Genomic DNA, 14,653 nt, shown 5'->3' with positions numbered 1-14,653 from the left:
AGTAAACTCCCTTGCTGAGAAATGGTCCAACCAGAAGACCACAGTGAAATTCACTGCATAAAACAGTCAGATTTTAATTCGCCCTCCAGAAGCCAACCATAGAGTCAAAGACCCCCCCGCAGATCAAAGGCCGCCGCAGCGCAGAAGTGCACAGAAGTGATCTACGGGGAGTCTGTTCAAAAGAACGCCACGTGCGTGTGCGTGCGCGTGTGCGTGCCCGTGCAGTGATGGCTGTTTGACTTGCCGCTCCCTGATCACTGCCCTTCCGATTTACATTTGCAAACTTTGCTGGCGGACCTGATACCATCAACGATCCTTTCAGACTCCGACAGTGACCAATTGCAAAGACCGGTTTGAAAGAGCCTCCATCGTGTAGAGAAGAAAGTCTGTCAGGACCTGAGGCTCCAGTTCTAAAGCAGCCGCAATTTTCAGCAGGAACTGCTCTGGGACAATACTCTCACACTCTTGGATGTGTCCACTGGGGGAATGGAAAAGCAGTTCCTCTCTTGCATTTATATCCCCGAATTCTTTGAAACACAATTAAGCACCTAGGGCGCCCCAACTGCCGAACGTCCTCTGCTGAGGAACATCTTTTGAAGGCAACCAAAATAAAGGCAATGATAGCGTGAGCCCCAGCTACTCTACATCCAAGGTCAGGTCACATTTAAGTTCCCATATCAGACTCCCTTTATCGTCTTTATTTCCAAATTAAATTGAAAAAACACACATGGATTCGTGACGTCTATTAGTGTATTCCAAGTCTTCCTCTAATTACCCTGGCCTCTCATTTACAGGCAGATGACATGACCCAGAAGCACACGCGGGGTTAGCCAACTGTGTAAGAGAAACAGGGCTGAGGATGACAGAACCTTCTTTTCTTTCAAGTTGGCTTGCTACTCCGTGACACACTTCTGAACATACCCCGCATCTGACACGAAGGGGCACCCTGGCAAATTGGGAACCGCTCAGCTCCTCCGAACTCCTCACAGAGGATGGAAAGGCACTGATGTGGGCCAACCCGTCCAGGTAGTCAAGCACTCACAGTCAATTTGTGAGTTATTTTCCCTCCAGGCGCACGCGCTGTGCCAGACGGCCTTCGTCATTAAAGTTCTTTCCCTCCTGCCTGGTCAGCTTCCACGAGGAAGGAGGGAAAAGAGCGAATGGCAAACGCCATCTACGACATCCCTAAAGCACATGGATTTAATCCGACCAGGCCTTCCAGTGAGAAGGTGGACAGACGGCTTACTTACTCAGTGCAGATTTTGTTTTGTTTGTAAAACTTGTGCCGCGTAGCAAACAACCGAGAGATGTACTTGGCATTTTCAAGATCGTCCTTGGAAAAGAAGAGGCAGAGAAAAAAAAAAATAAATAAAACATGTATTTGATTATAAACGCGTCTCCCTAGGATTCTCCCGAACAGGGCCACATTCCTTCGTATCGTCAGGCCACACACAAAATAGCCCCCCCGAGCAGCAAACCGGTGTGCTGAAATTCTGCAGCAAGCTGGGCTAGGAAGCCCACCCAAGGATGGCAGGCAATCTGTTAAAGAATCTTCCATACTCAGGGCACTGGGCTTACACCCTGGGCTGGCATATCTTCACACAATTCCAAACCAGATGCTTTAAAAATAAATAAGTGGATCAAGACAGAGCATGGAATGAACACCAAGCATCACTGAGAGGCAGTGAGGTGCACGAACAGCCCTGGCTCTTAAGGGGGCCCTCAACAGAAGGAAGATCACTCAGGTTACTTCAGATTAGGCTTGGGCTGTGCGGCTGGGGGGAGAAAATCCAGGTCCGCCAGCAAAAGAAAATGCTGTGCAATATAATCGGGGGGTTACTGGATGTGGGCTGTAACTCGAGCGCGGAGGAACGCAGCACGCCAGACAATGGGATCCACCCCAAACACAGCAGGTGGAGGAACCGAAATCCCCGAGTCCAAACTCGGCTTGGAAACCTGGCGTTCTGAACGGGAAATCACCACCACTACCCGGAAATGAGTGATGACAGCACTGGGCGAGAGGTGGACGGTTACGGGCTCAGTAGAACATTTATTCTCTCATGACGCAGAGAGCAAAGAAGGGATGTGGTGAGTTGAGAGGTCACACGGCAAGCTGTCTGTCGGACCCTGCCCCCCATCTTTCCATTTTGCTTACTGTGTGAAAGAGGGCCGTCTCTTCTTTGTTGATGAGCTCCACCAGAATAGTCGACTTGTTGTGTGTGATATTCCCGATGTCATTCCACCTGGTCACAAGAAAAACAACTGGGTTTGCCAGGCAGGTTCCGTGCAGTTATGAATCAGCACAGGAGGGTCATCACTGCTGGTGAGTCTCATTTTACAAATTACGATTTAACTACAGTTTTAAAAGCTAAATGTGCCTTCTCTCCAAGCAAAAAAGTAAAGAAAACACACCCCGGGTCAAACTTAAATAGCTAAGGAAACCGTAAGGAAACGTAAATCTGGATACTGCTGTTCATAAGGTGTACTTTCCTTTAGGACTAGTTATGAGGAAAACGTTCAAGGAACGTCTGCCTTGTTTTTCACATTTCCAAAGTGCAAAGCATATGGAGGAGCATATTATTTCAAAGTCACGTGTTTCCAGGAATCTAGGCCAAAGAATCCATATAGATTCTGTGTTGCAGCGTAGGCTACAGACTGATTATGCCACCAAGAGAAAGTGCCCAGGAAGGTAAGCTGTAGTTTCGCATTCTGCCTGGAGTCAGTTTGTAGCCGCCTCTTACTACTGTCTACCTTCACTCTGTGCCCCGATCTACAATTCCCTCTTCAGGCCAACCTTCACTGCCCTATCCTCTGCCTAGATGATTCCTTAAAGACTTAGCTCAGAAGTCACCTTCTCGCTTTCTCGTCCCGACAGCACGCATGCGTATAGTCCCCTATCGGTCACCACGTGGTATTACAACTGTTGACCTCTGTGACTAGATCCCAAACTAAGCCAGACTAGCCCAAAGACGCCATGCCTAGAGATTCTGCTGTCTTCGTGTCTGTATTCCAAGCACGGAGCCAAGCACCCGGCATTCAACATGCAATGGATGTTGGCTGAGAGAATTAAAAGTAGTAATATTGCCTCTGTATAGAGTACGGTTCCTTTATCAACTCTCTAAGGTAGACAAGGCAGCTATTTTTGTTCCTCCTTTAGAGATGAGACAATTGAGGCACAAACGAGTACAGGACTTAGCCACGTTCACTCTGCTCACTGGGGATGCACGAGTTCCATACTGGGGCTCACGGGCATTCCTCCAGTCACCTTTCCAGGACCAACTGTGTTTACGTACATCTGCTGGGGCCATACTCTCTACAGGTGATCAGTAGAGCTGTCGGTTGACTTACAATTCCAAGAGATTACATCTACACGACCCAGAGCTACAGGCTCCTCAATGAAGGTCTCTAGAGATAAGAGATATTTGGTTTCCTCAGGCTCCATTCCTTCAAACCGACTGCCAAAACTCTGGATCCACTCCTCCTCCACTCTGGATCCACTCCTCCTCCATGATGCGACTTCCCCTAGGGGCATCATTACCATGACACCATGGCAGACCATGGCAGAAGTAAATTCCCAGCCTGTAAGGGTTTTGAGATAAGGACTGGAGGAAGAAGTCCGGAAGCAGTTCCTAAGGAACCGAACCAAGCCTATGAGTGGCTTACCATCAGCAGAGTTTCAAACTGCTATTTTCTTCTATTTAACCTCCACAACTGAAACGTAAGACTTGTCTACTTCTCCAGGCTCAAGGAGAAAATGAAGCATTGATTCAGCTATGAAGAACTGTGTGGGACAAAATGCCCGAACAGCTTTAAATGGGCATAAAAATTCATAGTTATATCGCTGCCTACTTTATGCATGTTGCTGGACCAATTTGTAACTTATTGTACGTGTATGGAGTTGACTGAATATGTCCAAAAGTCAAAAAGTTTATTCTGCAGCCACCAAGATCTTCCCCCTACTCCTGTTTCAATAATGTCCCCTTTCACAGAGCAAGAAAAAAATAAATGAACAAAAATAATGGCAGGGTGGGGACCTAGCGGCAGAGGGGGGCGGGGCTTGGGGGGAAGCCAATTAGGAAGCTTTTGGTGGGAAAATACTTGCAAAATGACCCAGATCAACTGCTGATCCAGAGAGTACACAGCTGGGCAAGATCCACGCCCAGAAGGTGGACTTTGCTTTGACTCTAAGAGCTGTCTTTGATGATCTGGCCTAGGTGCACAGCTATGCCTACCAGATGCATGTCCAAGAAAGCTCGTCTTCCAGTAAATAACTGGCCACACTGCCCTTGTAAATGAAAGCAAGGATGCAGCTTTTGAGATCACTGACACTACGGTAGCAACTACGGATGCCAACACGAGCAAGCTCCCGGACACGTGACCCGAGGAGACACTGGTCTCTCACGTTAAACGGAGAAGAGGGCTTAAAATGCAAAATAATGAGAGGTGCCTAGGTGGCTCAGTCGGTGAAGCATCCAACTTCGGCTCAGGTCATGATGTAGCGGTTCATGAGTTTGAGCCCCATGTCGGGCTCTGCACTGACAGCTCAGAGCCTGGAGCCGCCTTTGGATTCTGTGTCTCCCTCTCTCTCTGCCCCTTCCCTGCTTGCACTCTCTCTAAAATAAATAAGCATTAGAAAAAGAATTCTAAAATGCAAAATGATGAAAAAGTACCAAATTCCTTTAATTCATAACAAATTCAATGCTTTTCAAAATGCACTTTCATAAATACATTATATTTTTAATATAAAAATCAGTCCTCCCTCTTCTAGCACATGTGGTTAGGCGGAGGGTGATGGAAAATGGGAAGAAGCCACTCTGGACTGAAGGACTGACTGGATGGCCTGCTTCCAACCAGACTCACAGTTTAGCTCCAGGTCTCTGGCTCCAGGGCACCTTTCCTGGACTCAGGTGAGAGTCCCCACCCCCAAACGGGCCTCCAGGAGAAGTGAGATGCATTTCTCCATTAGTGCTCGAATCGCACAGAGGGCTGATCTTCTCTGAATTGAGGAAAGCTCAATTCTGACCCACCATCTGGCTCTCAACTCGCTGGGATACCTGTCCTACTGAGCAGGGTTTTCGAGAGTCCCTCAAGGGGAAAAAGAAAAAAGGAAAAAGATATGAAGAAGACTACCTGTGTATCACTGCTTGTCTTCCAATTCTGTTTCTCACGAAAATGCCCATAAAGAAAATGCCCAGCTGCACACTGTTTCCATGATTGTCCTGCGTAAGATCAACAGAAGAGCTGCGTGATGAAACAGATCACCGGCGACCTGGCAGAACCGAGCACGTGGGCCGCAGCCCACCCGGGGGGGCCACACCCGTTTCCTGCCCATAAATGAAAGAATCACAGACAGCATCCGGACGAAAGGCAACTTGGTCCTGAAGGGACTCACGCTGCTGCACAGCCTAGTGGACTATATACATATACATGCATCTTTTATCTGAATTTGTCACTACACGTTGCCTGTCCAAGAGAGATTTTTAGGATTGTCTCAGATTTGTGGGCACTTAAGATCTCATCTTTCACGAGCGTCTATTAGTACCTTTTTTACGTTTTTTCTAAATCAAAATTATACGTGTGTGTAGTTTGATTACGTATGCGTTTCATACACGTGTGATTATATAAGCCCGCAGTTTGAAGAACTGAGCATATTGTTTGCAGCCTCTTTAGAAGAAGCCAACAGCAGACTTGTTCCCACCATTTCCTCTCCCTACAGACATCAACTTCCCCTGCCTAATGCCCTAGTGTGTGTCTATTTGCATCCACTGTGCTTGGTGTTTCAATTTAGAGCCTCATGTCCCTCAGTCCTGGGATACTTTCTCGAATTACTAGCTTTGTTTCCTCTGTTCACTTCTGGAACTCCCATTATTCCAATGTTGGACATCCTGGGCTGGCCTTCTAATTTTATCTCCCACCTCCCACGTTCCAAACTTCACTTTTTGGTGAGATTTTCTTAATTTTGTCTTGCAACCTATTACATTTTCCATTTCTGATAGCACATTTTTAATTTCTGAGAGTTCTTCTTTCCTTTCTTTTTTTTTTTTTTTTAAATTATTTTCTGAACATTCTCTTTTCAAAGCAATCTATCCCTTGAAAGATGTAATATAGTGGAGACTCATAGGATGGTATTTTGGGCGGGGAGTTCTTCACCCGGCAGAGTCTCTACGTCTTCCAGGCTGCTTCGTTTTCTTTGCGTTGGCCTCTGTCATTCCTGTAAGGACACCCTGTGGGGTGATGCTGGGCCACATACTCATGTTCCAGAGAGGGACGCTAAGTGCTGGCTGGGAGCTTCATGAGCACAGGAGGGGCGCGAGGACTACAGAGGTGTCGGGAAATCTGCTGGGCCCTGTGCTGAGGTAAGCCCAGATGACTTATCTTCAAGTCTGGTCTCCTGGTCCGGTCAGATGCTTCCAGCCTCCTGTCTGGGAGAGCCCAACCTGTTGCCGGCGTGCTTGGGAGCAGAGCAGGAACAAGGCTCACCATCCGGGGAATAAAGTGTCACAGCCCCCTGCTTTCCCTGGGGGATACCTTCTTTGTGGAGGGAGCAGAGAGGCGCGCATGACTAGACACGGGATGGAAGAGAAGGATGTCTACATTCCTCAGAACCCTTGATCCCGTATAAGACACACAGACAACAGTGCCCCATCACAGGGACATCTCTCCAGCTCGCGCGGCAAAGCGCACATTAGAACAGGGCTCTTCTAACAGGGACAGAGCGAGGTCAAGACAACGGCTGGATGCAAAGCAGAGACAGGGTTGGGAGAGGGTGGAGAGGGAAGGAAAGGAAGTGCCTCGGTTGTCAGGAGCAGTTACAAGGTAGGTGACATGCAGAAAAACACTTGTGAGAAAAGAAGCCAGGAGAAGTGGAGAGGCAAAGTGGAAATAAAATCCTGCAGAAAGCCTTCCTGGGGCACTCTGCCAGTAGATCCATTGGTGCAGCGGGCCAGGAGGAGTGGGGGCGCGGCAGGAGCAGTTCACCAGGGCCGAGCAATGGAGAAAACATAGGAACGAGGCCCAGACGCTGCATCGGTCAAACCTTAGGGGCTTGGTATCCCACTCGGCTAAGGATCGAGGCTCCAGACACAAGCATCCTCTCTGTGTCCCCGTGCTCTAACAACGCAGGGAGCCACCGAGGCAGTGGCCCACCTGTGTGTGTGGAGGCAGCAGGGGCGGACCTGTCAGGAAGTGGACTGGTACTCCTCCGGCCTTGAGAAACTTTGAAGAATCGCTCGTGGAAAAGCCCACGCTACGTGGAAATGTTCTTTCCTAAAACATATCCATAGCAAGCCTGTGTACGTTACTTGGGGCTCCATCACTACTCGGTCTGCCCCTGCACACTCTCCTGCCTGCCTTTTCACCTATCTCAGAGCTGATCACGGCACCGCCCCACAGGTCCTGCTGCCCCTCCCGTCATCCTTGTCTCCGGGGATGTCAGGTGGTCGGTAGGTGGCCACCTTAGTCATGAACAGACACGTGGGGAAACAGAAGACACCCAGCTAAGTCACACGCACAGGCAGTGAGTCAGCAGTGCCTGTCTGCCCACTCGGACCAAGGTAGACAGTACCTGCCTTGTGCTCTTCTCACAAAAGAACATACCAGAAAGTGCATCAGGGAACGGGCACAGTGGATTTCAACACTATCTCCACTGCTCTTGTTTCCCACAGCCCAGAATGACCAAAACAACACGAGTAAATGAGCACAACGAAACCCCCGACTTCCTGGGACTGAGAAGTCAGTTTTCTGGAACTGGAGAGAAGTTTACCCTGGTTTTTCAATGGCCCAGAATATCATGACTATATATGGGCTGCTGAAATGTAAGTGGGATGCAGATGGCTTCATAAGGCATTATTGCAAGGAAAATGGATTACAACCCTACAAAGGGCGGCCATTAGAGAAGCAAAAGAAAATTAAACAAATCTAAAAAAGAGCCATTTAGCCCTTTCCACAAGCTGCGGCCACCCTGCTCGTTCTACTTGATGCACATGGGCAGTTCTCATTAAGGCAAATTGCAAGCGTGCAGCAGAGGAGGAACAGAACACTTATAAAACAGCCAGCGGAGCCAGTTTAGAATGAAATGTTTGTGCTAAAATTGCACCATCTCTCAAATTGCAGAAATGTGCCAGTTGCTTTAGGTTTCTGACAAAACTCCGTCTTTCGCAGAGTGGGTCAGTAGAGAGAAGAAAATGAGTTTGGAGTACGGGCCCAACTCTATAAATGACCATGCACCGTGACCCCCCTCCCCAACCACACCCACTTCAGGAGGTGGATCTGTTGCAAAGGATGTGATGTGCTGTAACAGTTTCCCAGGCACGGTTTCCAGAAAACACCTAAGGGGCTGGAAACCCACAATGGAGCCTCTATAGAACTCGAGAAAGAAAGTGTGCTTGCATACAGGAAATGTTTCACTCTGCCTCACAGGCGATGATCCCTGTATCAGCTCAAAGAGAGGAGAGAAGAAGCGAATAAAGAAAACTACTGGGTAGGGTCTTCATATTAATAGCTGCTTGCCTGTCGCAGAACTGGACGTGACCGCATACCTTCCCAGGGCTGGTGGATGGGCTGGTGTTTGTCTGGTACTCACTCAGACGGTTGTCTTACAAACAAGATATTCTGCCCAAGACCATGGAAAACTTCAGAGTCTCTTAGTTAAGAAGTGTTTGCTTTACCTAAAGTAAGCAGGACTCGCCATCTAATGCCATGTGGCGATAAGGAAGCCAGGTCGCTCTGGTCTGTTGCCTATCACTAGTTTTCCAACCACCTGAGCCATTCTGAGAAAGCTGAAGTGAGGACAGGCCAGGGTATGTTACCTTCACAGGGAAGATCTCCTGTCCAAATCCATCCAAACGTTCCACCTCGTTGATGTACATGAGCTCGGCTTCTGAGGGCAAGATTCCACTAAAACCGAAACAGCGTCAAAGAAGGAAATGGTTAAGAGCAACAAAGGCAGTGGAAGATCCGACCCTCCTGATGGCAAATTCCAGAGCTGTGGTTTAGCTCCAGTTCTGGGAAGAGCAATCATCACCCAACTGTGAGGACGCGGTACATTACTAAGTAATTCATTAACATATTCCCTACCAGCCTTTACTCAACGGGGAAGAATCAGAGGAAGGTAAAGTATTTAATTAAGAGCCACAGCCCTATAAACACTAATTATTCCAGACATCCCTGTGAATAATGCTGCTTGCTAAAAAAAAAAAAAAAAAAAAAAAAAAAAAAAAAAAAAAAAAAAAAAAAGTTATTTTCTCCCACCTAGGAAAAAAAATCTCCACTGTTAAGAAACAAGGAAAAAGTTTATGAGGATGCTATTTTGGGAGCCAAGTGGCCAAAACGAGAGAGAGCTTAGGACCACTGCACAGGTCCTCTGAGGTCGGAAGGAAGGCTGCTCGTTTTCCACTGGTCCCAGAGAGCTCCACGTAGCCCTGATAACAAGTTTTCAGGGCCTCCTCTCCCTCTTGACCTTGACTTTCCCATCCAAAGCAGATCTTTTAGGTCTTCACTCTTAACTCAAGCAGCCCCAGTCTCCCCAGCTCTGGCAACAGAGTTTTCGGAAGGTCAGAGAGAAGGGTTCTCCTGGCTAACAGCTTCACATCTGTGTGGGCTTGCTGGTGTGGAAAGAAGAAAAGGAAAAAAGAAAGGGAGAGAAAGAAAAAAAAAAAAAAGAACAGGAAAAAGGGGAGGCAGGACAAGCACACAGTTTTTGAATCTATACGCGTGTCTGGGAACAGGGCTGAGCCACGTGCAGGATAGAGCACAGCCGGGGGCCGGGGGTGGGAGCCAAGCGCCTTGGCGGGCCCTACCTGTGGGCTTTGTGTTCTTGGGCTACCTTCTGGGTCAGCTCCTCCAGAACGGCCTCCTCCAGGGCCAAATCCTATCAAAACAGAAGCAGTTGAGGTCATTTGCTGTTTGTTAGGAACAAACCTTAGGAGCTCTGTTCTCCAGAAGGTTTTCCTGATTAGCCTCACTTCAGCCATCTCCCCTTTACTCCTTCAAATCGAAAGTTGTCCATTTTCGGGCTGACGGTCCGTTGTTACTTTTAGAACATGACTCTCCACTATAACTTAGGTTCTCCACTTATAACTAACATGCCTCTTTCAAGGCATAGTTTGGGGAGCCACCTAAATTCTGGAGGGTATAGGAACAGCTCTTTTTTCATTTACCTTCTTTTTCTTTGTCTGCCTCCCAGACTCACTTTTATTGAAACTGCTTTGTCAGTACTTACGTATTTTTAACAATCGGGGTATGAATTTCCAGCCCATTATCCTTTCAAAAGCTGAGCCTAGCAAGGGGCTGTGCCTGGCCTTTTTGTCCACCACCACAATATCCGGGCACTAATTCAGAGCTACAGAAGGCAGAGAGGGCTCATTCAGATGTTACTTGACAGACCCTTGGGAGCAGAGGCCATGATGGCTACAAGTAGGGAGTTCTATAAGCTAACGGTGTGTGGGAACCCGCTGGTGTCTCCAGCACCTAAATCCCAGGGCCCTGGGGCCTGTGGCTCCCGTGGCATTAGAGCCGATCGCACATACCTCTTCCCAACACCCCTCCGCTGACAGTGGGAATGTATCAGGGATTGTTACACGTTTACCAGCACAGAACTGTCTGGGATGGACGGTCTGAAGGAGTAATTCCAAGACAGGGAGACCAGAGCAACCAGTTCCTGAGATTCTGACAGCCGTGGTGATTCCAGAGCTCCCCGAATTCCTTGTGGTAGCCTGGGGAGGCTCAAGCCGAGGGCCAGCTGCCTCAGACCTTCCTAGGGGCCGGTTCCACACCATCTGCCCCAGGTCGATAAGCACCGACGAGGGCAGAAATATACACGCCACTTCCCTCTGAGCTCCAGAAGGGGTGTCAGAAGGGCCTCTGAGCTACGTGTCCTGGTGAGGCCTTCTGAGGCTCATCGTAGACACTGAGGGTGGAGGGCTGGGGGCTGAAGTTTGGCGGAAAACATCCCAAATGCCGATTCCCTGGATTCGAGAATACCATTTATACCAAGATGGCCTCCAATTTAACAATTTTCTGTGGATGAAACCCCACCCCCAAAAAAGGTACACCTCAAAACTGCAAGAAACATCCCATCTCAAATCAGGGAAACATGAAAAATCAGTATCTTTTAAATCCGGAAAATGAGGGTGTAAATGAGGTGCTGGAAATTGTATAGCCCTGCAGATGGTCACGCGAAACCTCGGAGAAGGTGCAGGCAGCTCTTATTTTCCGTGCATTAACTGATTAATTTGCTGTTTTCCTGTCTAGCCATCCACTGAAATGACTCAAGTCCACGACAGGGAATAAGCACCGTTTTTCGCCGGGGAACAGCAAAGATGCCGCGTGGCTTGCACACGGGAGCGATGGGCGTGCATCCGGGTATTGAGTGGTAGTCCTAACGCGGTACTAATTGTGAAAAGCTAATGAAAGGCATGTGGCCGTAGGAGAAAATAAAGAAAGGTAAGCGAAGATCAGGAAGTGCCCCATGAAACCTCAGCTTCCTACTTTGAAAGAAAAGCCCAAAGGTGCGCCTCTGCTATCCCACTCCATTCAAGCGCCTCCATCTGCGTGTGGGGCCTCCCTGAGGTATGCGCCCTGCCACAGGGAAGGCGCGAGCGGCCCTGCGTGAATGAAAAATGGCAGAGTGCATGCCTGTACACAGCGGCACACCTGTGGAGTGCCCTGTGTACTTCGCTTTGTTCTTTGGTCTGCCTCAGAAATGCCATTTGACGAATTCGGTTGCTTTTGTAAGATCAAACAAGGCCATTCATCCCATCTTCCCTCCCCCACCAAAGGAATGTAGTCTTCTCTTTGAATTCTCCAGTGGAACCTCGCAGAAGGTTTACAACCTTCCATGGCTCCCCACTGCCTGCTCAATTAGGTCAACACCTGGGCCTGGCATTCAGACCACTCTTCGGCGTGACCCGGCCTTCCCTTCCCGGCCTCCTCTCTCAAAGGTTCAAGGCCTCAGGCAAACCCCCTCTTCCTAACAGAATGCTTGTATGTCTCCTGACACACTCATGCTGAGCGTTCCTGGAAGAAACACCAGGGGCCCATCACACTGAGTGAAACGTCACCCTGTCCTTCAGGTTTCGTCTCAACTACCGTTCCCTTGACCGGGCTTCCATATTCCCCCATGCCGGATGTAGCAAGCCTTTCGTCTTCCACTCTGAGTGTGGCTCATACAGCCCTCCCCACGGCTGGCCTACTGTCTCTCTTACACAGTTATCCGGATGCTCATCTGACCCTTCCTCCTTCACCCTCCCTCTTCTTCATCACAGACAGGCCCCTAACGGCACCAGCTCTTCTCCACATCACTTACGGGCCTATCACGGGGCTCTTACATGATGCCCACTTATAAGCTCTCCATATGCAGTAAGTGATCAATAAATGCTTATTGAACTAAACTCAACAGGCAACTCAGTAGGCAACAAAGTTTCACGTTGTCAAACCGGAGTTTCTAATCACACAGAGCAGGTTAATGATCGTTTGCACCTTCTGCCTGTCCTCTGCTTACATTTCAAAATTCGTGGAGTGTTGCTGCCCAAAAAGCACGGTCTTCAGCCTCCTTGTGCTTGCATGCCAGAGACAAGAGGGTCATGCTAATCATAAGACGATGACGATGGCAATGACAAGGACAACTACTTCCTGAGAATTCACCATGTGCCAAGTAACGTACTTCACGTGCATTCTCTCCTTTAGCTATCCCAGCTGGAGTAGGCATGCTATCCTCATTTTTAGATGAGAAAATGGAGGCTTTGGTGAGACAAATAATCAAATTTTAAAATAAACTAAATTAAATAACGGCCCAAGTTCACATAGCCGGTAAATGGCAGCCAGGACACGGGCACAGAATGCTTGGCTCCTATAGTGTGAGCCACCTGACCACAGGCCACAATGTATCCAGGGTACAACATGGGGCAGAATGACAGGGCAGAAGCCCAGGAACATTCACAATTCAGATATACACACTGACATCAGCTTCTGTCACAGTGTCTTCAGTGCTGTCCAACAAGACTTTCTGCAATGATGGAAATGTTCTATATCCAAGCTTTCTAGTACAGTAGGGTTAGCCACACGCGGCTACTGAATGTTTTTATTTTTTTTTAAAGTGTATATATTTTGACAGAGAGAGACAGAGAGTGAGGGAGGGGCAAAGAGAGAGAGAGAGGGAGACAGAGAGAGAGAGAGAGAGAGAGAGAGAGAGAACCCCAAGCAGGCTCCACACTGCCGGCGCAGAGCCTTGATGTGAGGCTCAAATTCACAAACCATGAGAGCTTGACCTGAGCCAAACTCAGGAGTCGGTTGCTTAACCAACTGAGCCACCCAGGCACCCCTACTGAGTGTTTTTTAAATGTAGCTAATGCAACTGAGGAACTGAATTTTTAATTTTATTTAACTTTAAGTAACTTCAATTTGGATGTATATCGCCAGCCACATGTCACAATGTATGTAGCTACTATCCCAAGGAGGGGAAGTTTGGATCCAAGAATAACATATCCATATTCATCCGTTCACTGTGAGATTTAACGAGGTCTATGCTGTTCAGGTATCTGATTTGCTCAGAGCCCAGTGGAGACCGTCATATTCTGGAAAAGGTGAGATACACAACTCCTTCCAGCCTTCACAGATAGCACTGGGACCTGCCAAAGCATTCTAACATCTACAAACTCGTAAGTTATCATGCTGGCAATCACCATAAAAAATTCTAAATAGCACCGAAGCCTGGTCTCTGCCCAAAGGCTAGGTGAGTAAGACCTTTTTAGGAGACAAAGGTGAAAACAAAAATTGTGGAAAATTCTCAACCCAATTGATTGTCTCCACTAGCACAAAAAGGCATGCTCTCTAAAATTCTAAGGTGTGAGCTTCACTTTCGTCTCCCCAAGCGCACTGGGGAGCCTCTGAGATGTTAGAGATGTTGGTTCAAGCATGTTGACACCAAATCCTATGAAGGGCTTCTGTGCCAAGTAATATGCTAATCTCTTTGAATGCAGGTCGATTTGATGGGTAGAGTTAACAAGGCATGAAAAACAACAGATTTATCAGACTATACAGATGTTTTCTTGGCGGGAAGAAGAATAAGGACAGAGTTATTCATGAAACCATAGAGATCTCGCGGTATTTCCCTAACCTATAAGAATAAAGGTTAAGTATGCGGCAACCTAAGCTCATCTCAAGCCCTGACAGGGATAATGACTACAGCCTTACATATGCTAGTCTTTCAAAACTTGAACCCTTGTCACCAGACACACTACTTTCTCCCATGTGCCACAGCCAACTGGATGCCAAGTTCTGCTCGTTTGATTTCCAAAATATCTCTTGCTTTGCTTTCGTGTTCTTCTGGTCACTCATGATACCTAAATCACCTCCTGCCCAGAACACCATGATTCTCATCTGACCTCCTTTCACAAACGGTCTTACTGCTCTAATCCAGTGGTTCTCAAAGTGTGGGGTCTATAAATCCCCAGAGTCCACGGGTTCTTAGCCCTGAGATGTTTCATCTCATCTGCTGCCACTCCCCTCTGCCACTCCTGAGCGACAGTCAGATTCACCACAGACTCTTACACGATCACTCATGCCACCCTGCCCCTGCTCTTTCCCTCCCTTTCCAGATCATTCCTTGTTCCCTACCTGTCTGCCTGCTGCAATCCTGCCCACCCTCTGAGACACA

General features: G+C 48.1%; 1 protein-coding gene across 1 annotated transcript in view; it reads right to left on the bottom strand.

The window, feature by feature from the left end:
• The window catches only part of PTPN14 (protein tyrosine phosphatase non-receptor type 14), a 181,318-nt gene that overhangs the window by 40,326 nt on the left and 126,339 nt on the right, over positions 1–14,653 (bottom strand). The window contains exons 6-10 of the mRNA XM_049635191.1: positions 9,798–9,868; positions 8,808–8,895; positions 5,131–5,219; positions 2,156–2,243; positions 1,251–1,333 (exon numbers count right to left, since the gene is read on the bottom strand). Of these exons, the coding sequence (XP_049491148.1) occupies positions 1,251–1,333; positions 2,156–2,243; positions 5,131–5,219; positions 8,808–8,895; positions 9,798–9,868 (419 nt within the window). The remainder of the gene's footprint in view (positions 1–1,250; positions 1,334–2,155; positions 2,244–5,130; positions 5,220–8,807; positions 8,896–9,797; positions 9,869–14,653) is intronic.

Source organism: Panthera uncia, chromosome F1 (assembly GCF_023721935.1).
Source record: "Panthera uncia isolate 11264 chromosome F1, Puncia_PCG_1.0, whole genome shotgun sequence".
In the NCBI taxonomy this organism is placed as follows: Eukaryota; Metazoa; Chordata; class Mammalia; order Carnivora; family Felidae; genus Panthera; species Panthera uncia.
This window is presented reverse-complemented; position numbering and strand designations above follow the sequence as displayed.